General features: G+C 45.5%; 1 protein-coding gene across 18 annotated transcripts in view; it reads right to left on the minus strand.

Annotated features, from left to right (window-relative positions):
• LOC119373848 (protein-cysteine N-palmitoyltransferase HHAT) overlaps nt 1-25,573 on the minus strand; it is a 120,580-nt gene that overhangs the window by 58,607 nt on the left and 36,400 nt on the right. For 4 of the 18 annotated variants that reach the window (XM_049410939.1, XM_049410942.1, XM_049410926.1 and 1 more), the window contains 4 exons: nt 19,842-20,048; nt 13,769-13,804; nt 12,398-12,599; nt 8,645-8,789 (listed from right to left, as the gene is read on the minus strand). The exons of 11 other annotated variants lie outside the window; for them this stretch is intronic. In XM_049410939.1, coding sequence (XP_049266896.1) covers nt 8,645-8,789; nt 12,398-12,599; nt 13,769-13,804; nt 19,842-20,048 — 590 coding nt within the window. The remainder of the gene's footprint in view (nt 1-8,644; nt 8,790-12,397; nt 12,600-13,768; nt 13,805-19,841; nt 20,049-25,573) is intronic. 3 more of the 18 variants (XM_049410937.1, XM_049410927.1, XM_049410928.1) reach the window with 3 other exon arrangements.

A 25,573-nucleotide genomic window follows, 5' to 3' on the forward strand; every position in this document is an offset into this window, starting at 1 on the left:
CAGCCACGCCTGCGCCGCCGAGGCACCCTAGACGCAGTTACGTTCTTTGCCTTTCGCTTCGTTTTAGCGTGCGCCGGCTCATCGAACGAGTGCAGCCAGAGAACACGTGCAGCTTCCGCACGCACCAACGGGATTTCTCCGCCGCCGACTGCTTCGATTGCGAGAGCACCTACTCACAAAACTGCTGCAATACGCATTGCAGAAAGGACACGATTTCGACGGGCGAATGTCGTGCCTTGGTGAAGCGAGACAGAGGCCAGCGGGACGCACGCGTTTGCGACTCAAGCTACGAACCTCTGCCTCCCGTGTCGCTGAAGCGCAATATGTATAGTGTATGCATGAGCACAGGCGTCGGTTACCCATTACTAGAAAGCGCACACCGTGCCGTTTCTCTCCCTAATTGACGACGTTTTGAGGAAGTGCATATCGGGTACCAGTGTTGATTATGAGCTTGTTGATGTCATTTTTACGCGGGATTCACGATTCGCTGTGTCCAAATATATGTTCACAACTTCAGCCACCGCAACGATTTATTCATGATCATGGACGTTAGTCGTCGCGATGTAGACATGCCACTAGGCGTCAACATGGGTGCATGCAGTCAAACGGTGTTATAGCTGCCAAACACGAATAGACATTGTCCAAGCTCTCGTATATCACTACACAATAAGTACTACTTCTGTGAAGACACGTTTCACTTTCGTGTTATACCGATTCCTAAGACGGAGGGATCAGCCATTTTCTTTTTTCTTTTATGTTTCTTTCTTTCTCTTGTTATTTATTTGTTTATTTTAACATACTGCAGCCTTGATAGGCTATCGCAGGAGTGGGTACAGAATACAAGAAAAATTGCAATACAACAATACAACGCAAAATGTACAGAGCATGAAGATCAGTGGTTATTAATGTACAAAATGAATTCATCACGTGATAAAGATTTAATATGGCCGGGCAACGCATTCCATATTTCAATGGTGCGGACAAAAACTGCATTTATACGAGTTTGTTCGCTGATTAAAAGGAGTCATGTTCAACTCATGATGATGTCTGCTGGAAGTTGGTTTGGCGGATGCGATGTAGTCGCCGAGTAAAGGAAATCGTGGAGAGTGAATGCGAGTGTAAAAAATCTTTAAAGATGCGACGTGACGACGAAAAGAGAAAGTAGTAAGCTGAAGGCTATGAAGATGAGAACTAGGTGAAACAATACCTATCGTAGCGACGATATATGAAGTGAACTGGTTTCTTCTAGACATATTCAATTTTTTTTTGATGTCACATATTTTGTGAGGATTCCATATGACACAGCCGTACTCGAGTATCGGACGAACTAGGGTTTGATAGGTCAGGAGTCTTGTGTTAGTTAGGGCCAAACGTAGAGTACGTTGTAGGTACCCGAGTCTTCTAAGGCCACGGTTACACATTATTTCAATGTGATGTGACCAAGACATATCCTTAGTAAATAAAAGACCTTAATATTTGTATTCGGACACATTTTTCAGAGGTGAACCATTATACGAATAAGCAAAAGAAGAGGATAGAGAGCGTTTTGTAAATGACATAGAGACAGTTTTACGGAACTTAATGTGAATCTGCCAGGTTTCACACCATGATTGGGTTGATACGAATGAATCATTAAGAATGATGTCATCGTTGGAGGTTTTAATCGTATGGCACAAAACGCAGTTGTCGGCGTACATGCGAATCTTAACGGGAATGTTGTGTGGTAGATCATTTATGTAAATTTGGAAAAGGAAAGGGCATGGTATGGAGCCTTGAGGCACGCCAGACGTTACACTGGAAACAGTTGATTGAAAATACTTAAATTGTACATATTGAAACCGATTCGAAAGAAAAGAAGAAATCCAATTAACTAATGCTTGATTGTTTTTTTTTATTTACATAGTTCCTGCAACGCCGTAGTGGCATTACTGCAGGGGGGTATACATAGGGAGTCAATATTGTTGGTAACATTTCTGCGATAAGACGCCAAACATAGTGAAAAATTCAATTATAACAACATATAACAATTAAAATAAAAAATATTTTAGTACAATATTGCACATGACAAGCAGGTACAAAAAGAGAAATACCTGTGTCACAATTTCACAACGATGAGAAAAAAGCACTGTTGTCACTCAAGTTCACTATATCTTCGGGAAGTTCATTCCAGTCTCTAATTGTTTTTAAAAAGAAGGAGTTGGCAAAAGTAGTGGTTTTGAATGCGTATTCTCGTATTTTATGTGAGTGTTGTCATCTTGTGGAACGATATGTTGGTGCTAGTAGGTATTCAGACTTATTAATTCCTGTTAGGTTATAATATATGCTATGCAGAAGTTTTAATCGAAGTTTCCGTCTTCTAGATTTTAGAGTTTCCCAGCCTAATGTGGCCTTTATTTCTGACATACTAGCGAATGGATCGTAGTTGTTGCTGACGAAACGGGCTGCCTGGTTTTGGACTTTTTCTATTGTTTTTGCAAGATACTTTTGAGCCGGGTCCCAGATAACACAAGCATATTCAAGTATAGACATTACATGAAGGAAGTAAAGAGTTTCTTTCACCTCTTTTGTTGCACAATGAAAGTTTCTACGAATAAAAAACAACATTCCACTAGCCTTTGAGATCATTTGGTCTATGTGTCTGTTCCAATGGAATGATTCTGTCAAGTAAATTCCTAAATATTTACACTCAGGCACTTTTCTGACTGCCTCGCCATTAATACTGTATGTGCACTGGATTTCTGAAATGTTCTTTGCAAAGCTGATGTGGTTGCACTTCGAGATATTTAAGCATATATTCCACGTGGAGCACCAATGTGTTACCGTGTTTAAGTCATCTTGCAATAATTCAGTGTTTGCGATTGAAGTAATGTGACGGTAGATGACGCAATCGTCTGCGAATAATTTTATGCAAGATTTTATGTTATATGCTATATCATTTATATAAACCAAAAATAACAGCGGACCTAGAACGCTACCTTGTGGCACGCCTGAAGTCACGTTTACATATGAAGACGTTTTAGAATTTAAAACAACGCACTGTTTACGACCACTTAAGTAATTCCGTAGCCAGGTTTGCAGCTTAGCATTAATATTCAATGAAGCCAGTTTAATATCTAACAGATTATGTGGGACCGTATCAAATGCCTTGCGAAAATCGAGAAATAATGCATCAGCAATGTTGTTACGGTCAAGCGCAGTCAGTACGTCATGCTGAAATTCAGTTAGTTGTGTGACGCATGAACGACCCTGCCGAAATCCATGCTGGGAGTGGGCAGAAAAATGAGTAGATTCGAGATATTTGAACAATGCGCTATAAATAACGTGTTCTAATAATTTGCAACAGGTTGAAATTAAGGATATGGGACGATAATTTTGTACATGCTTTTTGCTTCCTGCCTTGTGCACAGGAACCACATTGGCTGTTTTCCAATCCCTTGGAATAACGCCGGTGTCTAGAGACAACTTGTACATTATGCATAAATATTGTGCAATAATAACGTGACACTTTTTAAGTACATGAGATGATATACCGTCAGGCCCTGTAGCCTTAGAGGTGTCCAGAGTACGCAGCAGACTATCCAAACCAGTGTAATCGATTTCAATTTCCGCCATTTCATTGCCAATATTTTTAGAAGGTAGCATTGGAGAGTGTTCAGTCCTTTTTGAAAACACTGACTGAAAATAGGCGTTAAATGCTTCAGCTTTCTCCAAGTCATCCGTTATAGTTTTTTCCTCGGTTAAAAGGTCAGGGATAGCCGTGTCGTCTTTTCTGTTGCTCTTGACGTACTTCCAAAAGAATTTTGGATTACACTTCAAGTCTGTGTTTAGCTTGTCAAAGAAGACACCCTTTGCCTGTTTTAGTTTTAACTTAAGCTCTTTGTTTACACTTTTGAGCTTTGTTTCATTTAGTGCTGTTCTCTTTTTAAGAAACCTTTTATGGGCATTCGCTGCTTTTCTAACAAGTTTGCGTATCTCAGAGTTGAACCAGGGTTTGTGCCTCTTTCTGCATCTTAAACACCTCTGAGGTACGTACATATTCACCAGCTCTGTAATCTTGTCACGGAAAATTTGCCACAATTCATCCATGCCACATGACTCCGATATGCATAAAAAAGTGGGATAATACAAGACCAGCTCTTCGGAAATGGCGTTAAAGTCCCCTCTGTCGTACATGAAAACATTTCGAGTGGTTTGCTTACACGCAGGTATTCTAGAAACGTTTAACTCTGCAACAACGCAACTATGATCACTAATTCCTGGACATACATTTGTGTGAACAATAACATTTTCGTCATTGCTTAGTAAAAGACCTAGTAAAGCGTTAAACCGTGTTGGTTCGTTCACATATTGTTGTAGCCCATAGACGCTCATTAGTTCTGAAAAGGCAGAACAATTTCGATTTTTCTGTGGGGCTACACAGTCGGAATCCCATTTCATATCGGGCAGATTGAAATCCCCTCCCAGTATTACGCAATCAGATATTTGCGATAGCATGTCGGAAAGTTGAATTAAAGATTCATTGTTCTGGTCAGGTGGGCGGTAAAACGATCCAAAAACGATGTTGTTTCCCTGGGGAAATTGGACGCGGCACCATACTGATTCAGTTTCATTACCAAAAACAACTTCTTCGCTGGCAAGGCTACTTGAAATTAAAAGAAACACGCCACCACCATGCCTGTTTCTATCTTTACGGTACACTGTAAAACCTGGCGGAAATATTTCTACATCCGATACTGTGTCGTCAAGCCAAGACTCGGTACGCATAACGATTTGCGCTTTCACCGTTTCAAGTAAGATTGTAAATTCATCAATTTTGTTTTTTAGGCTTCGACAATTGACCACCAACAATACTGGTGTAAAGCTTTTTGTGATGGTATATTTCCCATTTGTTCTTAAGCTAGAATGATCATGTCATTCCCGCCCCGATATCTGAGCATGCGCCCGAAGAGGAACTGGTTGGTGCATGTCAGTATCCCAGGCAAATGCTTGTCCATTGATTACCAGCTTATCGTAACTTAAATGCACTCGATTTTTCTTGTCGAGCTGTTTTTCTTTACTGTACTTCCAGAATGAGAGAGAGAGAGAGCTTTTTCAATAGTTTACAGTGCGATACAGTATCGAATGCTTTTGAAAAATCAATGAAGATCGCGTCGATTTGGTCGCCTACATTGAGAGCTGCGATGATATCATGAGTGAATTCACTGAGTTGGGTTAGGGTGCTATAACCACGCCGAGAAGCATGTTGAGCATCAAGTAAAATATTATTTGACTCTAAAAATTTAATGATGTGTTTGTACATTATGCGTTCAAGAATTATGCATGAATGAGATGGATGAGAAATTGGTCTATACTTCAATAAGGACTGCTTGTTTTCAGATTTAAATACAGGGAGAATTTTAGCGGACTTCCATGACATTCGAGGTTGAAAGGGATTTTTGAAAGATAATGGTTAAATAGCAACTAGTCCATAGTGAATATTTAGTGAGGAATGCATTGTCTATATTGTCCGGACTACCGTTCTTCTTGGAACCTAATTTTAAAATCAAGTTCAATACTCCCTGATTTGAAACAAAAATGTTTTTATTTGAACTTGTTTTAATGTTTTAATTGAACAAGGAGGAACAACGAAGTTGTCAGGGGTGAAAATATATGCGAAATAAGTATTAAATGCGTTAGCAATGATAGAAGTATCTCTCGTAACTGTTTCATTTATCTCAAAAGAATCAGTTGTTTATTCCTTCGGTATAACGGCGCTCCAGAATTTTTTTGGGTTGTTGATTAGCAGTCCCGAAAGTGTTTCTTGAAAGTAAAAATCACGGGCTCACTTAATTTTCTTGCGAAGTTCCTCCTTAAGAGAAATAAATTGAGCAGTGTGAACGGCACCATCTGCACGTTTAACACGCCGCCTTCTTGCTACACCTCCTTCTTGCTTCCTTTTGTCATCTTTGTTTTTTTTTTCCTTAAGTCTATCTATATTGCCCTCTCTCCGTCTTTCCCGCCTCATAACCCTCACATTACTCACCCTCACCTTCACTTCTCTTTCCCACCCGTTGCTAGACTATACTATACAAGGCTATGCCATGCTTTACCCTCTCCCTTACTCATTTCCTTCCTCCTCATCCCCACTTCCCTTTTTCGCCGCATTGTTATACTATTCAATCCATGACTATGCTATGCTAGGACCTGCTTGACGCGCTCTCTGTGGCGCATACCAGCTTTACCCTCTTCCCTCCTCCTTTCCCTCCTCCTCACCCTCACTTTCCTTTCCCACCCTCTCGCTATACTATACTACGTATGGCTATGTTAGGCTAGAAGCTGCTTGGCACATATTCACTTTTTGTGGAACATACCCGCTTTTCGCTGGTCACACGCGAAAAGGCGGAACGATAAGTTTCAACAGCTGCGCTTTTAAAAAGGACTTTCTGGCCAGGCATATCGGGTGTGCGGTCGGCTAGGAATTGAAATTCTGTATCAACTACTCGGGTGCTAAACAGCTTCGCTGATGAGGACCAACAGACAATGAAGCCAAGAGGATTATAGGGGACGTTATTTTGTAGGAATTCGGATACAAATGTGAAGAAATTAAAATGAACGAAAAGACAGCTTGCCTCTGTTAGGGACCGAGCCTTCAACTTTCGAGCAACACGTCCCCTTCTTTCGTTCAAACAACTGCGCTGGTCATCCACCTTCAAAGAGTGGAATGGCTCCTCTTATTTTGATTTTTTTTTCTGAGGCCCTTTGTAGAATGTGCACGTGATAGGTAATGACAGCAACGAGACAAAACGTGCAATAAATAAACCCATTGGCAGCCAACTTAGCGCCACTCTCGTATTTGCTCTTTCTGTGTGCGCCAAATGGTCAGAATCAAGGGTACAGTTTGAGTTTGCTATTTTGTACAAAAATTTATTTGAGATCGTTGAGGTAAGGACATGAGCGAAACAGGAGACCAAGTCTCTGTCACGTGTAAACATATGCGGAGTGTATATTTTTACAGCATCGCTCGAAGAACATTGCGATATCTTCAACTATAACGTAGCTTCGCCGTAAAAAAAAGCATCATTGAAAAGCGAGTCAACAAAGCGAGAAAGAAACAAGTAATCAAAGCAGACTGAGGTAGCCTTGTGGCATATTGCACTCAAGCAGTTCATGAGGAAGCTTGTTTCCTCTTGGCTAAGGCCGACGCTTCTTCCCACTCGGCAACGTCCATAGAAACATGGCAGAGGCTGTACATGACGACCAAAATGGGAACCAACGGGAATGGAAAGCCTGAAAGCAGACAAACAAAGAATTGTGTGAATGCAGTGAAAGCCGGTGCGACTATTTGAACAAAAAATATATATATTCGCACGATGCTACAGGTTGCTATAATCTCAACTGCAGTACGCCGTGGCGTTCGGCGGTACACCAGAGATGTCATCTACAGCACATCATGGTGTACTGCGATTGGCATGGTGTAGTACACCATACTGTAGTTCATCATGGTGTACTGCAGTTCACATTTATGTCAGCTACAGTAATATAAATTAGAAATGTCAAATACAGCGCTCCATTGTGTACAGTAGTTGACATTTCTAGTTGATATTATTGTAGTTGCATGACTGTCACCTGCAGTACACTATGGTGTAGTGTAGTTGATATTTAAATCATCTGCATCAACGTGCGATTAACCTTGAAGCACGAGACCTGCCAAATTGCTGGGCCCCGAATGGCGTGACGCGTGCCTTCATTCTTGACTGTGCTCGAGATGTAAGATCCAAATTTGTTGCTACATTACTCTAGCGCAATGTCCAAGGTACGTGGTAATAGGTAATATCCGAAGCGTAGGTTTCAAACCTTTCTGTCGTGTTAAGGGGAGGCGCTGTGCAAGCCGATGCAGCTGCTCGTTGGGGGGTTCTCATGTAAAATACGTAGCTGATGTTATCTATTTTGAAGTTTGTCCACGTGAGGCTTAGGCCCGCAGTTCAGTACATGCCTACAATAGAATCAGTGGCTAATTGGGGATATTATGGGGACAACGCAACCACCCTCCTCGCCTACGTAGCGCGGTAAGTAAGTGGAGTTACGCCTCTGGTTCACACCAGCACACTCAGCACAGGAAAACACTATGCTGTATCTCTCTATATATCTATAGAAGCACAGCACAAGCTGCGAATCGCACGAAAACGTGGCTTACGCTGACGTCACGCGAATGTTCCTTATACGGTGGTGACGTCGCTGTTGGTGTTGAGGTGGCCCTCAATCATACCTGAGATGTGTTGTTCAAGTCAACAAACTTGCATCTAACAGCAGGATGCCACTTTAGAAGTCTGTGGTATTTTCTCTGCTTAAACGGGTACTTTCGGGAGTTGGGTCATACTTACGAAACATCAAGCAGCCTGCGCCAATGATTTTGCACTCTAGATGGACGTCATGAGCCGGGTATGGCCAGTGACGCCGGCTCATGATCGGGGATATTTCTTTAGTCGTGGCGGCAATCGGCGGTCGCGCTTCGGTTGTCTGGGCGGGGCATCTACAGAATAATTTAGAAGTAGTATGTGTACCCTCCTACCCACAGCAGATTACACGACATTCTGCACTCAGCTAGTGGAAGAACGGCCCACGTAAAGGCAGCAGCAATTTTGATTGGGAGATGTAAGAGGCATACCGGTTAGGATTCTTCTGCAAATGTTGACGCAGACATCCAGGTCTGCCAAGTGAAAGAGGCAGGCACATATCGTGAGCAAGAAGTGCGGAGATCCCAGCAGAGCCTTTGCCGTTCGCATCCCCTCAGTTGACGACAGGTAGCGTTTCTGTGAAATGAAAGAAGATATGGGCTTGATGTAAGCGTTGTGAAGTTCGTTTCAAATAATGCCGCATTTATTCGCGCCGCTGGGCATCAAAGATTTTAAGTGGACAATCTATTGAAGCCTTGCAGATGCGTGTCTGAACGGCAGTTTCAAGGTGTTAAACTGTGCTGTGACCACTAAGACCTTCGCCAAGTCTCCTGAAGCAGCCCTGTCTCTCTTCTTTAGCAGTGGCGCCCACTGCGGAGTTTCGTTTAGGTGAGCAGGAAACAAGCAGTTAGAATGCCTTTGAGAACGCCTGGGTGTTGCGTGCTTATTCCCGATGAAAGGCGATATATACCCACACCCAAAATTTGCGACACCTTGCAAGTTTCCTCAGAACGTGAGCATTTCAAGCATGCGTGATACGCTCCCTTGATCCAACCTTAAGCCATAGACTTCCATCATGACTCCGCCGAAGTGATGCTACCGTTCTGCCTAGACTACGGTTGGGTGTCTCGCTTACCCACGCGTATGCATTCCGCATACGTGTGGACGACACCGCCCCCTGTGAACACTACGGCGGTGAAGAGAAGAATTAACATGTTATGTGCAGGCCGGAGTATAGCACACAGAGGCAGTCTCTTTGTAATGCTCTCAACAAGTTAGCTGAGTAGCATCTGTCGGAAGAAAGAATACTGCGCCATCTTCCGGACTTAACGCCGCAGACGAAGACCGTACAAGCGCTACTAGGCTACGTGCGATCTACTGGCCTGAATGAACGACTCCGATTCCAACGATCTCGTGTGTGTGTGTGTGTGTGTGTGTGTGTGTGTGTGTGTGTGTGTGTGTGTGTGTGTGTGTGTGTGTGTGTGTGTGTGTGTGTGTGTGTGTGTGTGTGTGTGTGTGTGTGTGTGTGTGTGTGTGTGTGTTTGCGAGTGTGTTTTTTATTGTTAGTTATTTTTTATTCTTCCTCCCTCTCTACATCTTTCCAATCCCTTATTGCCCAACACCTGATCGGGATAGCATACAGAATTTTGGCGTCTACTTAACCTACTTGCTCTCTTTCTTTCTCTTTCTCACTTTCTCTCTTTCAGGAATATGCTGGAACAGCACCATTGGCCATATTGAGCGCTCTTCAACTTTTTTTTTGACAGCGAAGCTGTTTAGCAAATCATTCCTAGTGAGTCGATCGCAGAAAACCACCATCTTTTCAACGGGTATGTGCGACTGTGCGGCTGCCTGAGAAGAAATACACAGAGACAAAGAGGAAGAAAGAAAGAAGCGTGCCTTTGATCCGAAGGCGAGCTTCCTAACCCCTCGGCTATCCAGGCACGCTAGCGGAGCATAGCATAGCCTTGTATAGTATAGTGTAGGAAGGGAGGGGGGAGGAAGGGAGGGTGAGCGTGAGGAGGAGAGAAAGGATGAGGGGAGAGAGTAAAGCGTAGCACAGAAAGAATGAGAAAGAGAGAAATAAAGAGAAAGAAATGCAGAGAGAAAAAAGAATAAGAGACAGAGAGAACATGAACGAAAGAGAGATAAAGCAGAGAGAGAAAATAGAAAGAAAAGGAAGCAGGCATCGCGTCGTGTCGCGACCAGATACCGGACTACCTGGCCAAGCCGCGTATGTGCTGTAGCTAAGCCACGCCCACCGACGGAGACATCGCACGCAACCTCCGCTCTATAGTGCATAGCCTGCTGCGTACTCCCGAGGAGGAAGCCGCGGATCTCGAAGCTAGATGTGTCAATCAACGGGGAGTACGAGCGGCGACAGGCCCGTGCTTCGCTGTGCCGAGCTTTGTGCGACTTAGGGCAAACTGCCCGAATTTTTTTATTTTCCGAAATGTAACCTCACTCTCTGGGTAAGGTAGTGAAGGGGGACATGAATACACTTTTTAATCAAGGACAACGCTGTGGAACATTTAATACAAAACGCCTTGTAAGAGTGCGTGAAGCACTGGAAACGGTAAGAGGTGAAACACCGCTGCGTGTTGTTTTCAGTAAGGAGTACATTGTATTTTCTAACATTAATACGTCGTGAAATTCGCGAAACGAATTTTGAAACCATGTATTGTACAAATTTCTTCGACAACTTCTGTATGTATATACCACGCGCAACGAACTACCGGTTGTCTCTAGCACGGTTTATTCTCTGTCGTCTTGCTTGCCCACTTCATGTCAGACCTGACGCAATAAAATGTATTGAATCTGTGACTAAAGATATTATGTGCACTTTTCGGTAACTCCAGCGTAACTAAGTCTGCCCGTGGGTATAACATTCTGTCATGAGCGTAGTTTCGTACAATTAGGAAAACTGGTGCTGCGATGCTCTTGTATGCATGGGAATGCTGGGATGTGTCGGATTCGGACTGGCATCATTCACGAAGAGCGCGGACACCTCGGAGACGCATCTAGCCAGAAGTTTTCCTTGAGTCACGAGGTTAAATTTGTAATGAAGTAGCGCGTGACGAGCTACTTTTTTTCTTGGCATACTACAAAAAAAAAAAAAACACGTTTTAAACACGTTTTGTTTGACTTTGAGAACTTCTGCTTTGACGTACGGCTTTACGAAGCGTAAAAAATGGGGGCCGGCCGCTAAAGTTTTAAAACAGCCAACAAGGTCCTCATTCACTATGCGACAGTTTGTCGTCTGTTTGTTCCTATCGCCGTTTGCTTGTGCTGCGCAGGTCAGTGATTTTTTTTATTGTGAAAACTTATAAAGTTGAATGAGATCCATTTATGAATGCTTTGTTTCATGTAAGCATTGTTTGCTCAGGCGAATCTACGTTTTAGGCCAAGCCACGTTCAATGCCAGCCAATGCAATCGTCGCAGACAGATTCACCGTCACTCCCATGACGGTGCAGTGCTTCTTAGGAAGCTCGCACAGACGGTGGCGCCAGATTTGCCTCTGGTTGTTATTGTGAGAACCCCTATGGCTTTTGGAAAAAAAAAATACGATGGTTGAATGGTCAACAATCTCTCTATTATGGTGAACCTGCATATTGGCCAGTCGAAAGCAAAATTAGTCCGTTCTGCGTATGCAAAAACTTGTAGCGTGTTTGTGCCACAGAAATTGGGCAAGCCCCATTATTTACCACTGGTACACTAAAAACGAGAACACACTGGCGGCGAACACCAATTAATAGTTCTGGACAGGTCTAAGCAACATAGGCGTGCGCACGAGGGGGGATCAGCGGGGCGGCCGCCCCCCTCTAGTCACCTAAGAGGGGGGGGGGGCGCAAAGTCTGCCCCATACCAATTGACCCTCCTAGTCACCTAGGAGGGGAGGCGCAAAATCTGCCTCGTACATTGACTTAGTAAGGGGAGGGCGCCGCGATGAACCGTCGCCTGCCCACCCCCTGATGGGGAACCCTGCGCACGCCTATGGTAACCAATAATTCAGAAGGACCCTAATGAAGCATAAGGATTAATCCAGTGTTAAACACGATGCCGCACGTTTCACTGGCTAACCATCTCCATAGAGTGCTTTGGCGTTGTTGGTATTCTTGCCCGCGCACAGCCGCACATTCGGTTGGCCACTCCGGAATACCGACACGACCGTAGCAACATTTTTCGAAAAGCTAGACGAACAGTCACTTTATGATGTTGCTACGCCTCGTAGAAAGTTCCATACCTCGAAGTTCTTCACGGGTGTCCACTTTCTGATCTGGATGGTGATTACTTCGAGGGCGATGCCAATGATACTGAGTGCGTACCATACGGCCTGGTTTTTGTACAGGCTGTGCCACGTGCAGGTGAAGCTGAAGGCCACCGCAGTGCCTAAAATCAGCCGGAAGGCGGTGCGAGTTTCACTCATCACGGGCTCGTAGATGTACCTGTGGGTACGAAACAAAAGGGTTATGTTGCGTGATTTTATGTGGCGAGAACCATAATCTGATTATGACGAAAGCTTTGGTGAGGGACGCCGGATCAATTTTACCAGCTGGGATTTCTGAAAGGGTTCGTGCAACACTTTAGGAAGTAAAAATCGAACGGCTTCAGTAAAGGAGTTCATTGTCTCACGAACTGGCTGCCACAAAAATCTTTAGAATTCTTCAGGTGCGAGCGGAGTTAGAGCGATTTGTCGCACGCTTTAAGCGCTTTCTCTCTCCTTTCGTACTAGCGAGCTCGCTGAAAGCTACGCAGGGGCGGGGAGGGGGATGACAATGGGGCAACACAAAGCTACGCCCGTTCATGAGAACGCGTCGTGATCTTGAGCACTTTTTTTTACTTGAACGCATGTCTTACTTTTGGGGTGGTCACGATCGAGCGTGCGGGCAGGTGGCGGCATCCCGCGGCGGCCGCGGTCACTAAGCAGCACTCGATGCAACGGCCGCGGACTTTGGGTTTATGGCGCGGTTAGTTGTGTTTGTCATTACCTTTTGACAGAAGACGGATCAATTCTTAGCTGAATATGACAATTATTTGTAAATTCCAGGCCGCGAGTTGCGCTATAATGTTTGGTCACATGTCCTCAGGAGCCTCCAATACAGATCGGCAGCGCTTTCTTACCATGCTGAAAAAGCGTTGCAGGGCCCGTTTAAAATATGCGCTACATATGAGTGCTCGAGATTTTCTGTATTAGTCACCAAGCTGCGGTGAGAAGTTACCTGTGTGTACGAAACCGCGAGGAAGGCGTGAGCATTTTAAGCTTACTGCAGAAGTACAGTGTTTGCCTCGAAACATGAGATGCCGGCTGTACCTTGTTCTCCAGTGAGATTATTTATCGTTAGTACGCTTTGCTTTAAAGCCGTCTGCTTGCGCACTACCTGGTGGTCGTCTTAGCGGTCGCCTTTGTACGATGGCTCTTTTAGATGTTTGAACATAAAAGAGGCACGTATAATTCAAATTAACATAAAAGTTATATATGGAATTAAAACCATTGCATTCGTGAGAGGGAGTTAATAAGAAATGCTTGTGACAACATTTATGTCGCGATGACAGACTGTTCGTCCGAACTGTGATATTCGGATAAGTCGTTTTTCGAAAATGCTGACTTGCATACCTCCGAATCCACAGGTGCATGCCGCGGTCGAAGTACCTGGCGAAACGAATCAATACGAGAAAGTAAGTTGGACGCCCCTTTAACAACAAAAAGTCACATATAAAGCACAAGGCAGGAGTTCAGGGGAAGACGGAGGCTTCATGGGATGAAAAATTGTTGAACAGGCAACGTCTCTAGAGCCAACGTTTCGACAAGTGGCCTTGTCTTCGAAGTGCACCGACAGGTACACTTACTTGAATAATCGTTGGCTCCAGTGACATTACCTGTTCAATATTAATGAGAACTAATAGGCAGTAATGCCAAGGAAAGTATAGCGCGTGTTATTTGTATTTATTTATTTGATTTGCATACATAGATACACAAGGACACAGAGAAAAGAGGGAGATAGCAAGCTGGCAACTGCCACCTAGAGGGGCATAACGCCTGCCTATTATTTCGGGAGGAGGGAAGAAAGGAAGTTAGGAGGAGGGAAACAGGGAAGAAGATAGGAAAGCAAAAAAGAATTGACGAAGACTTGGATAAAAGTAGGTAAACACACACACACACACACACACACACACACACACACACACACACACACACACACACACACACACACACACACACACACACACACACACACACACACACACACACACACACACACACACGCACACGCACACACAAGACACGCTTATAAACGGGTGGCCAGATCTGTTTGGTTCATAAAGATCAGCAGAGCTCGATGGGCCTGGTGTCACGTCGAGATACGGAACCTCTCGGAAGGAGGTCATCGTCCATTGTCGCACACTTAAATCCGTGGAATTTTTATTCATTAATCAGCAAAGCCCGCTGCGTAACAAACGCGGGACAGTGTCATATAAGATGGTCAAGTGTTTCACAGGAGCCACAAGCTGCACACAACGGACTGTTCAAACGTCCTTGACGGCATAAGCGTCCGCGCACCAATACTGAGTCGACTCTTAGCTTATAGTACAACAGTGCTCTGGAACGATGAGGCAAGCCACGACCACGAACATGGGGAGGCAACGATCCGTTCACGACACGCTGGTCTGGGTGCTGCTTTAGGAGGTGGCGGCGTATAAACAGACGAGCGTTGTCCATCATTGACGAAATTTCCTGGCAGTCACAGTCATCGTGATTACAAGATGAAGCTAGGCGACCAGCCTCTTCATTTCCAGCAATGCCCACGTGCGAAGGTATCCACTGGGCAGCTAGGGACACCCTACGTGAGAGAATTTTGTCGGCGGATTCTATGATACTGCATAGAAGAGGGCTGTCGGCCTCTTTTCCAGTGAATCTGCTAAGGGCACCACGTGAGTCTGTAAGCATGACGACTTTCGATGCAGGTAATCCTTCTTGCACGTACTTAAGGGCGACATCATTCGCTGCTAGTTCCGCAGTCACTGATGATGATGGTTGAGGTATTTTAAACACTCGTCTGATGTCTGCCGAAGGACAAAAGAAAGCTGCAGAGGCACCTAGGCCGTCGCTGCTTAGAGATGCGTCCGTAAATACTTTGACGTAATCTCCAAATCCTTCAAATAAGTGCACCTGGGCTAATTGGAATAGTGCCGAAACAGGTTGGTCACACTTTTTGCGTATCTCTGTAATTGACAGATGAATGGGGAAGATGCATTTACTGTGCTCGTTCGATGTTGTCACAGAGGGGGTCTTGTTTGAATTGCCAGTAATGCCAATAAACAAAGCCGCCATTTTCCCCATGCGAGAGAGCGGGCGCCGAATCAGCCTATTAACAAGTGCTCTGCCATCTGGGGCTCGGTGCATGTGCTCGATATGATGTAACGCTCTCTGGTCAGCTTGTAGCCTTAGGGGCAACTGGTGTACTTCAGTGAGTAATGAAATAGATTGGGCCTCTCGAGGTGAGCCACTCATGACTCGGAGGCCAACAACACGATGATTCCGTTCCAGTTGATACATTAATCCAGGCGCAACATTCAAGACTGGCAAGGCATACATCACGCAAGAGAGTACAGATGATTGGTACACCTGAAGCGGTGTCGTCTGGTCAATGCCATCGCGCCTAACAGTCAATGCGGCCACATACTTGAGCAAGGACAGCGATTTGCGCCGCACAGAGGCAACAGCAGGGCGCCAAGAAAGACGATCAGCGATGATTACGCCCAGGTAGCAGTGTTGCTGTACCCATTGTATCGGTGTGTCTCCGAGGTGTAGCCTGCTCATGCTTCGACGAGCGCGTTGCCTAGAGTGGTAAGCAATCGCGGCTGATTTCGCAGGTGAAATCTGCAGGCCAACTTCCTCCAAGTATTCTGAAGTTGCATTCAGAGCTCTCTGCAATATTCCACGAAGACGGGGACCTTGGTGTGACGGACCGTTGACCCATAGTGCGATAATATCGGCATCAATTGCTATGCCTAGTGGAAAGTCACATTCTTGCGGTAATCGGCTTGGAAGTCCAGCTAGCACACTGTTAAACAGAAGCGGCGACAAGACGCTGCCTTGCGGGACGCCGCAATCAACAGTGCGAGATTCACGCGTTGCTTCTCCAACGCGTACTTTCATCCTGCGCTCCGACAGAAAATCACGCACAAAATGTAGCAGACGACCTGAAATTCCCACAGTCATAAGTGCACAAATAATCGCCCTGTGTAGTACCGAGTCAAACGCTTGCTGTATGCCGATGAATAGAACGTACGCAGAGTGCCTGTTGGCTCGAGCAGATTCAAGCGATGATACAAGATCTGCGATGCTGTCGAGGGCTGAACGGTGACGACGAAATCCGCTCATGACATCAGGGAAGAAAGCGAGCTCCTGCAATCTGCCGTTCAGACGAAACAGTACCATTCGTTCCATGAGCTTCATAACATTACAGGTTAGCGATATTGGCCGGTATGATTTCAGATGTTGTGCAGGGCGCCCAGGCTTTAAAATTGGCTTCACTACAGATGATTTCCACTCAGTAGGAATCATACACGTTCTCCACACTGTTGTATTTGTCCAGGATACCCTGACGAAAGTCCTCATCGATGTTTGGCAAGGCTTGGTACGTAACACCATCTTCGCCTGGGGCAGTGCGCCGATATGAAAGGCTGAGCGCATGGCGCAGCTCGACGAGAGTAAAGTCTGCTTGATCCATCTCACAGGGAGGACCATAGAAAATTGTTACCAAACTATCACATGTCAACGAATTCAGGTCGCCGTTCGCGTTGTCTCTTGACATAAAAGAGGCGAAAAAATCGGCAAATTATTCCGCAAGAATTTGCGGAGACCGTCCAGTCGTTATGCATAAAGCTGCCGTTGGATTCTTGCGGACCTCAGGAGTTCGGAGGGCCTTCAATATGCACCATACACTTCCAAAACCGTTTGCCGTATGCAATGAGCTACACAATGCAGCCCAGATCCTTCGATGAAGTTGTTTTGTGTGCCGCCGTATGGCTGCATCTAAGCGGTTATACAGCGTCCAATCAGAGCTCCTTTTAGAACGCTGCGCCCTCCTGTAAGCGCATCGTCGACAAGCACGTAGCCTCAAGAGCTTCAGGTCGGGGTTTGGTTTATCTATGCTCCGCAGTCGTCGTACCGTAGCTTGTTGTGGACACTCTCTCACTAGTTTGAACATGTTGTCGTGTGACGGCGCCCCTGCAATCAGCCGACGGAACTTGTCCAAATTCGTCACTGTGTCAGCAGCACTCTGGCGGCTAGGAGAATGTTCTGGAACTAACCAAATCGGCATATGATCTGAGCCCCATGGGTCTGCTTCACGTGACCAGGCGAGGCATACATCTCTCGTTGATATGGCAAGGTCAATGGTGGATTGTTGCTTTCCTCTGCCGACAAAATGGATGAGCCGTCGTTAAGTGTCTGCAGATCATGTTTATCAATAAGCTAATTGATTTCCACTCCACGATTGTCTTGTGGGTGAGAACACCAACGAGGATGGTGAGCATTAAAGTCTCCGCACAGCAGGAATGACGGCCCACACCGGCACACTAGACACTCCAGTAATGTGGTGTCCGAAGATCGTGTCGGTCGAAAATATATGCTTGCCACAGTCATAATTGTGTCCCTGAGACTGACAGCAGCAGCTGCACATTCAAAATCGGCATCGCATATGTCACTTGCGTCAATAACTGAGAAATGTAGATCAGCTCTTATGTACAATGACGCTTTTCAAGCATTTCGCGGATGCGTGGCGTCCGTACACTGGAAAGACCCACATTCCGGCGCCGTGCATCGAGAATTGCATTGACATAGCCTGGAAGTAGGAGTTCGTCTTTTCTTACGTTGGTTTCTTGAAGAGCTATAACATCCGGCGGGGTGTTCAGTGCAAGGAGCCTAAGAACTAAATCAGCATGGCGCGGTCGTAGAGACCTGACATTCCACTGCAGTACACAGGGACGGGGTTTTCGACGAGTGTTCATATGTTTAGTGAAGGCCGTCACTAACTGGAACGAGAGCCTCCAAAAGCTGTTCTGCGGCTAATGCTGCTGGCGTTTGACGACCGGCGACCAGAGATCTGACGACGTAAACAAGCAGCTTAAGCAGGTTGATAAGTTGGGCATCGTCGTTGACTGAAGCCGTTTTGGGCGCCCTATTTACTATATGTTTTGTTGTAGACGGGGCCTTGTCGAAAGCTGGTTCTGACGTTTTCAGCGGAGCTACCTTCTAAGTGGTGACTGGATCCGACAATTGTGATGGAAGCGCCGGCCACGATGTTGCCGAAATGTAGTAGTTGTGCTTCCCTCCGTCCTTCTGATACAAGCTGACTGTACTATTCCTCGAACGTGCAGGTGCATCCTTGGTTGTGCCATTTGCAGCTGCTTCACGGGTAGTACAGCTACGCGTCTTATTTCCTGATGCCTTCTTTTTCGCTTTCTCTTTCAGGACCTTCAGTGTTTTCTTTAGCATGCGACATTCTGTGTTTGTTGCCAAGTGTTCACCATTAGAGTTAGGGCGCGAGATGTCGCACTGCCACAAGAACTTGCATTGTGATTTCCGCCACATTTAGCACAGACCACAACACTTGGGCAGAAACCTTGTACATGTCCAAGCTTTAGACATTTACGGCATTGTAGGGGTCTTGGTATGAAAGGTCGAACTGGGTATCGCACTAGTCCAGCCTTTATATGACTTGGCAGTTTTTCACAGTCGGAAAGAATTTTCACACACTTTGAAGAGCCGAGCCTTCGAGCGCTAATGATTCTTCATGGTAGCGTGCAAACGATCATGCTTTTCAAGACGTCGTCTGAAAGTTCTAAGTCAACATCAGATATTACTCCGTCTGTTACATTGGCGCCCTGTTATATATATGCCCGGGTGTTGACACCGTATAGCTGGGACAAACCTAGCAGGGTTTGCACCCTCAACCGCAATATAAACATTCATATCGTGGGTGCTACAAATAACACGCCCTATACTTGTCATTATTGTCTATTAGTTCTCATTATTATTGTGTCTAACAAAGAAATACGAGCCTTTAAAGTCATCTTCTTACCTCTTCAACAATTTTTCATCAAAACAACACATGAAACAGTCAGATTCATGTAGTAAGTTTAGTGTTTCTCGCTATTCATTTACGTGTAATGTTCCTGTTCTTGTTTGCTCGTTTACCTCTCTTCGTATCACGAAGACATGACCATAAAACGAAAATGCGTGATGTTTTGTGCGGTACAAACGTATTTCACCCGTCTCTCTTTTCCAGCACCATCAAAGAATAGGATAAGCTGCAACAGGTCGTAGTGTCGGCAAATGATAAAGACATTGTAAGTGTGATAAGATGCTATATTTGTGGCAGCGAGAAGTGCTTATTTTGACTTGCGTAACCTACGCTCATGCTGTGACTACTCTTCCTGTCGTTACTATTGGTGTGTTTGCTCTAGGTATGTTCACTTTGTAACCATTCGCATTTTTTTCTCTCTGTAACATCCCCCCAACAGCAATACCTTCGGACGATTGTAGTATGATAATAAACAAATAAACGAAAATACCTACAAAACGTTTCAGCCGACTTGTACCATGCCTTTAAAAATGACGATGCACCAATCACCTTGGCGTATCGGGTATCGGGTACTCAACATGTTCTGACTTCACTCACCTCCAGAAACGCGAGCACCGGTGTAACCTTGCAATGCAGGGAGCGGTAGCCGGTACCTCGATGCCCTCCACTCTGGCCAGGGAGCCGGCGAAACCGTAGGTGAACAGGTAGCTCACGTAATAGTTAAATTCCAGAGCAAGGGCGTAGCCCGCCAGGCTGGCGTAGTCCAATCTGTCAGACATCCAGGCCCAGTTGGTCATGGCCGAACTGCGACGGAAGATCGTGGAAAAAAATGACTGAGTGTGCATCACCTGTTGCGATGTAGTCTATTGCCAATTTGCGTGCTCACAGGTTCATACAGCACGAGAAGCGTATGGCTTAGATATGGCGTCTTGGCCACAAGTGGAACGTGTTAATATTCCCAACATTTGGTCTAGTATAGACAAAATACCCAGAGAGTGTTTGGTGGGTTGGAACTTGGTTGCTGAGGTTTGACGTCCCGAAGCTACTCAGGCTATGAAAGGCGCCGTAGAAGAGGGCTGTAGATAATTTCGACCACGGAGGGTTCCTTGGCGTGCACTGATATGAGCAGTACATGCGGCTACTAGCAGTTGACCTCCATCGAAATGTTACCGCCGTGGCTGGGATCGAACAGGCGTCTTCCGGGTCAGCAGCCGAGGAGCGTAACTACTAGGCCACCTTGGCGGCCGACCTAGAAAGTGGATGGGAGGACAGACTCCCTGGAACCTCATGGGTAGAACACCGCAGGATATTTATGATGTCTGCCCTTGTCACTGCGGTGGTAAGCCTTTGCCTGTATGTGTTGGTGTGTGTGTTTACGCGTGTGTGCGCGCGTGCGTGCTCTTCCACGTGATTCTAGAACTTTTAACTAAAATAACAGCCGCTCTCTTCTGCGTTTCATCAGCTTCTCCGGTTGTTCTCTGATTCAGACAAGATGTGCATACTTGCACCGCGAGCGTTCTACGCTGCCAATTCAATGGCCTTCACGGACCTAGCCAAGCTACTTCTAGCGGCTCTTTGTTCTAAAGACCATTCATATTCTTCTGCTGAAATAGAATGCGATTGATTAATCGGTGATATTGATTATGAAGTGGTTGTTAGCTTGATGAAGCTGCAATTAATTCAAACAGAGAGTGCGATGGGAAAAGGACTCTTTGGGAAGCTATAGAGTATTGGGGTGCGATGGTTAGGTTACGGTTGTGGCTTTGCTTACATTGATGATGAAGGAACACAAGGAGAGGACGATTTGAAAAAGCATTACTTACTTAAAGTCCACCTTACGGAGGACGAAATTGCAAACGTATGTCGGCTACAAGTTCCTGAGATACGAAACATTTTAGGCTTCTTTTAATTTTGCGTTAGGAAGGAGTCAACGTTGACCTGCGCAAGTTTCTTGCGCAGGTTTTGCTTGACATGAGGTGGGCATGATTTCTTTGCTTTCTCTCCTTATCCACTTTTCTTGCGACGTTTGAAGAAGCTTATATAAGCTATTTCAAGAAAGAATAAATCAGTTGATAGTTTGCGCTCCTTCTGTCTACATCGTTTTTTCCTGTGTTCGCCCGAGCTTTGCGCACATACCCTACAATAAGTCATGCACCAACTCGCCCAACAAGAAGTTCTTCTAAGAAGTCAACGTATTTCGCATGTTCAGGAATGCGGCATTATGGCCTGGCGCATTACTTGTTAAAATTTGGGCCTGTCACAAATTGCTGTTGGGTGGGATTCGGCTGGCCAAAAACAAGTGCTTTATCACGTAGTGCGGTCAGTCGATCTGGAAGAATCGGGTGATCACGCCATGTGAGCAGTGAAAAATAACGTGAGTGATTCCTGGAAGAGAAACATTCGGGGCGGACGACGGAAGGGAACAACGATGATCAGCGCTGGAATTTACCTGAGTGTTTCCTCGAAAAGAAGCATTCAATTTGCGCCCAAGAAAGGTGGAGTGGATGCGTTTGGTGAATATTCAAGACTTTAAGTGTTCTTGAATAGTTTGTAATGCATGAGATTGCATTTGTAGCGCGCGATCTGTTTGTTTTGTTCCCGTTGTTTGAAACACAATTTAAGTTTTATTGTGAGTTGTAATTGATACCGGCCGAGTGCACATGTTTGTGTGATGCTTGTACTGCCTTCACTGTGAATATAATAGAGAGTTTGAGTAGTGGGGCCCCAATGAGCTTGAGGACCAAAGAAGCTTGCAAGCCGTCAGGGCACATGCGCAGAACCCAAGCCACTCTTGGGCTCTTGCGCTCGCATTGACCCGAGACGCAAAAATTGAAAACTAGCGTGGGGCCTCAAGGCGTCTTGGGTCAGCAGCGAGAAGACAGACGCAGCGTGGGCTATATATATGTATACAGCGCAGTGTGGCCCGCATCTCGCATGATATTAAATTTTGTCACGCGTGGTGCTACATGCGCTTGACCCAACGCAGCCTGCGTTGGTCCAATTTTCAAACTCTGCTGATCATCCGAACGCAAGAGCAGGCTGGCCAACGCAGCTTGGGGGCCCAGCGTCTTGGGTCCCCAATTCTCAAACTCTCTATTTTGTTTTGTTATCAACTTTTGGCTCTGACTCGGTCCAGGACAGGCGTTCGCTGGCGCACTAAATGGACCTACTCTAAATTGTCCGCGCTTTCGGGGTGCGTTTCGGGGGGCCGATACGTCAGCCATCGGAGTCTGCCCGGCGATTGCCTCCCTGTTAACGGGACAAGTGACACGGCCACAAAGTTTGGGGCTACTAAAAAAAATTGGGCCATCTCCGCACTAGTGGGGCGAACACTGCGGAAGCAGCGGAGCGGGTGGCGTTTCTCTCCTCCTCACCTTCAACTCATTGCTATAATATACTGTACAACACTATGCTATGCATTACCCTCACATCTACTTCTCAACCCCACTTCTCTTTCTCGCCCCTTGCTATACTATACTATACAAGGCTTTGTTATACTTTATTGTTGTCCCTAATCCTTTCCCTCCTCATTGCCCAGATATCACTCCTCCTCATCCTCACTTTACTTTCCCACCCTTTGCTATACTATGCTATACAAGGCTGTGTTGTGCTTTATTCATTCCCCTAAACCTTTCCCTCCTCATTACCATAATATCACTCCTCCTCACCCTCACTTTACTTTCCCAACCCTTGCTATACTATGTTATACAAGGCTGTGCTATGCTTTATTCATTCCCCTAATCCTTTCCCTCCTCATTACCATAATATCACTCTTCCTTACCCTCACTTCCCTTTCCCATCCACTTGATATGCTATACAAGGCTATGCTCAGTTTTCTTTCTCTCTCGTTCTGTTTCTTTCTTTGTTTTTCTTTCGTTGTCTCTATGTCTCTGTGTTTTCTTCTGTCTCTTTGTTTCTTCCTTTCTCTTTCTCTCACTTTAACAGCGTCACAGTGTAGTGGTTGCTAGGCTATGCGCAGTGACGTCACATATAGGCACCGTTTTTGAATCACGCTTCTCGGACATATCAAATATCGCAGCTGTTTAAAAATACCATGCCAAATTCCTACGCCTTAGTGTGAAAATAAACACAAATCTACCTTCGAGACTGAGAACCTGGCTGCAGAAAGCTCTTCAAAGGACCTTACCTATGTACAGCCGCTTTAATAGCTTCGAGTATGTGGTCTATTCCCATAAATGTAATAGCTTGCACATCGCGCAGACACCACTATCTGCCCCTTTTGGGATGCGCCACAAGTAGCGTTATGCGAATTGTTTTTTTTTTCCAGTAAATTGATCTATGCATAGTAGTCGGCGCTCGATCTTAGTCAATGTGCGTCTGAAACTTCTTCAATATGCATTTCTGCATTATTGCGCCAATTTACATTTGATTTACATAATACTGCTGTGTACTGTTTCCGTAAAAATAGTGTACTGTGTTCAGTATATTTCTTCAGGAATCGGATCTTTCTATTTCTCAATTGCACCATTTTTACTTCTGAAGATTTTCTTTTGTTTTTGCTCTTGTACGCGGCTCCTCCACCAATATGTGAGGCGGGTAAAATATAGGCGCATTATGTACTAACATGATATTTATAGTGATGGGAAATGTGACTTAACATTGAAAGAAACATGCGCAAGCGTTTCAGGCAAGTATTGTCCTCATTAAGTTGCACAGCATCGCATTTCTGTGTTCGCATACCGCCGTAAAAATATCGCATTTCATTTGCTCTATAATTACTCATAATAAAACACGGACTCTGTTACATACATGTTCATAAATATACTTCGTCGAACCGCGCAGCCCTCAAGAAGCAGGTCAATGACATTTAGTGGCGAAAAGCGTGACTTAGGCAACGAGTGCTTTAAATTGAATCTAGACGAACCTTTACAAAATGAGGCCCTGGTGCTTTCAAACACCGAAAACTCGCGAATCCGAAGTGGGCTTAGGGGTTTAAAACTATGCCGGTAAAAAGAAGCCGCAGTTTCACCGCAAGGGCAAAGCAATGAATGCGATAGCGACAAGTTATAGTGTTATAAGACGTGAGGCTGGCAGCTAACTGTTTTGTATGCGATCTTGCGTAACTACAAAACGCACGTGTACCAGAATACGCCCGCTCCAAGGAGAAATGCTCTGTCCGCATAGTCACTTCTTCGTTGAGAGCGCAGCACGTAGAAGGGTATAGGAGCCGTCCGCTGTGATGGCTGTCGAGATAACGCGCGCGCCAGTGATCGCGACCGCGCCCTTAAATTCAAAGTTCCTGCTCGCGCTACCCCCGCCCACCTCACGTCTTTTCATGCTCGTTAAAGACAGGCGGGGCGTTTCCTGTTCTCTTAGACGGCAGGCCTCCCGAGCGGGGTGATTTTATCGCATGCACCCTCTGAGCGACGGAAATGAGCAGGCTCGTTTGATCTCTGCTTCGGCCGCATTCGTCGCCCCCACTCGTGCGCTTTTACCCGCGGTAGAACATACCATGCGCGGGGGGATCTTATCAATTTGGACTTCATCCGGGACATGACGGCAACAGCGGTGGCAAAAACCCAGGGCGACTGTCCGTATAATTACTATCGCAATAAAAGAATTGAGGCCGCGTCGCACTAGGGCCCACAAGCCTGAAGGAAGTGCTTTAGTTTTTCTCTTTATTTGTTCCTCTCTCTTAGCGTTTTCTATCTATTTTCTGTCTCTATTTCTTTCGCCTTCTTGCTTATTCTATCTTCCATTGTCTTTCTTATCTATCTCTCTCTCTCTCTCTCGAGTTCTCGCTTTCTCTTTCTATCTTTTCCTCTCTCTATTTCTTTAGCTCTTTGATTCTCTCTCGTGCTCGCTTTCTTTCTCTTTCTGACATGCTCTCTGTTTCTTATATGTCTTTTTGTGTCTGTCTTTGTATCTTTTTCTCTTTCTTCCCTCTATACTACGGCTGTGCTATTCTTCACCCGCGCCCCTCCTCCTTTCCTTCCTCCTCACTCTCGCTTCTCTTTCCCAACCCCTTGCTATGCTGTACTATACGAGGCTATGCTATGCTTTACTCTCTCCCCTCCTCCTTTCTCTCCTCATCGCTCTCACATATAGCCTCTTCACCTTCACATCTCTTTTCCAACCCCTCGCTATGCTGTACTATACGAGGCTATGCCATCCTTTACTCTCTCCCCTCCTCCTTTACCTCCTCATCGCTCTCACATATATCCTCTCCACCTTCACTTCTCTTTCCCAACCCCTTGCAATGCTATACTATACAAGGCTATGCTACACTCCGCTAGCGTACTTCGATAGCCGAGTGGTTAGAACGCTCGGCTTTGGATTGTCGGTACACGGGCTCGACTCGGGCCTCG

This window comes from Rhipicephalus sanguineus, chromosome 11, assembly GCF_013339695.2.
Source record: "Rhipicephalus sanguineus isolate Rsan-2018 chromosome 11, BIME_Rsan_1.4, whole genome shotgun sequence".
Taxonomy (NCBI): Eukaryota; Metazoa; Arthropoda; class Arachnida; order Ixodida; family Ixodidae; genus Rhipicephalus; species Rhipicephalus sanguineus.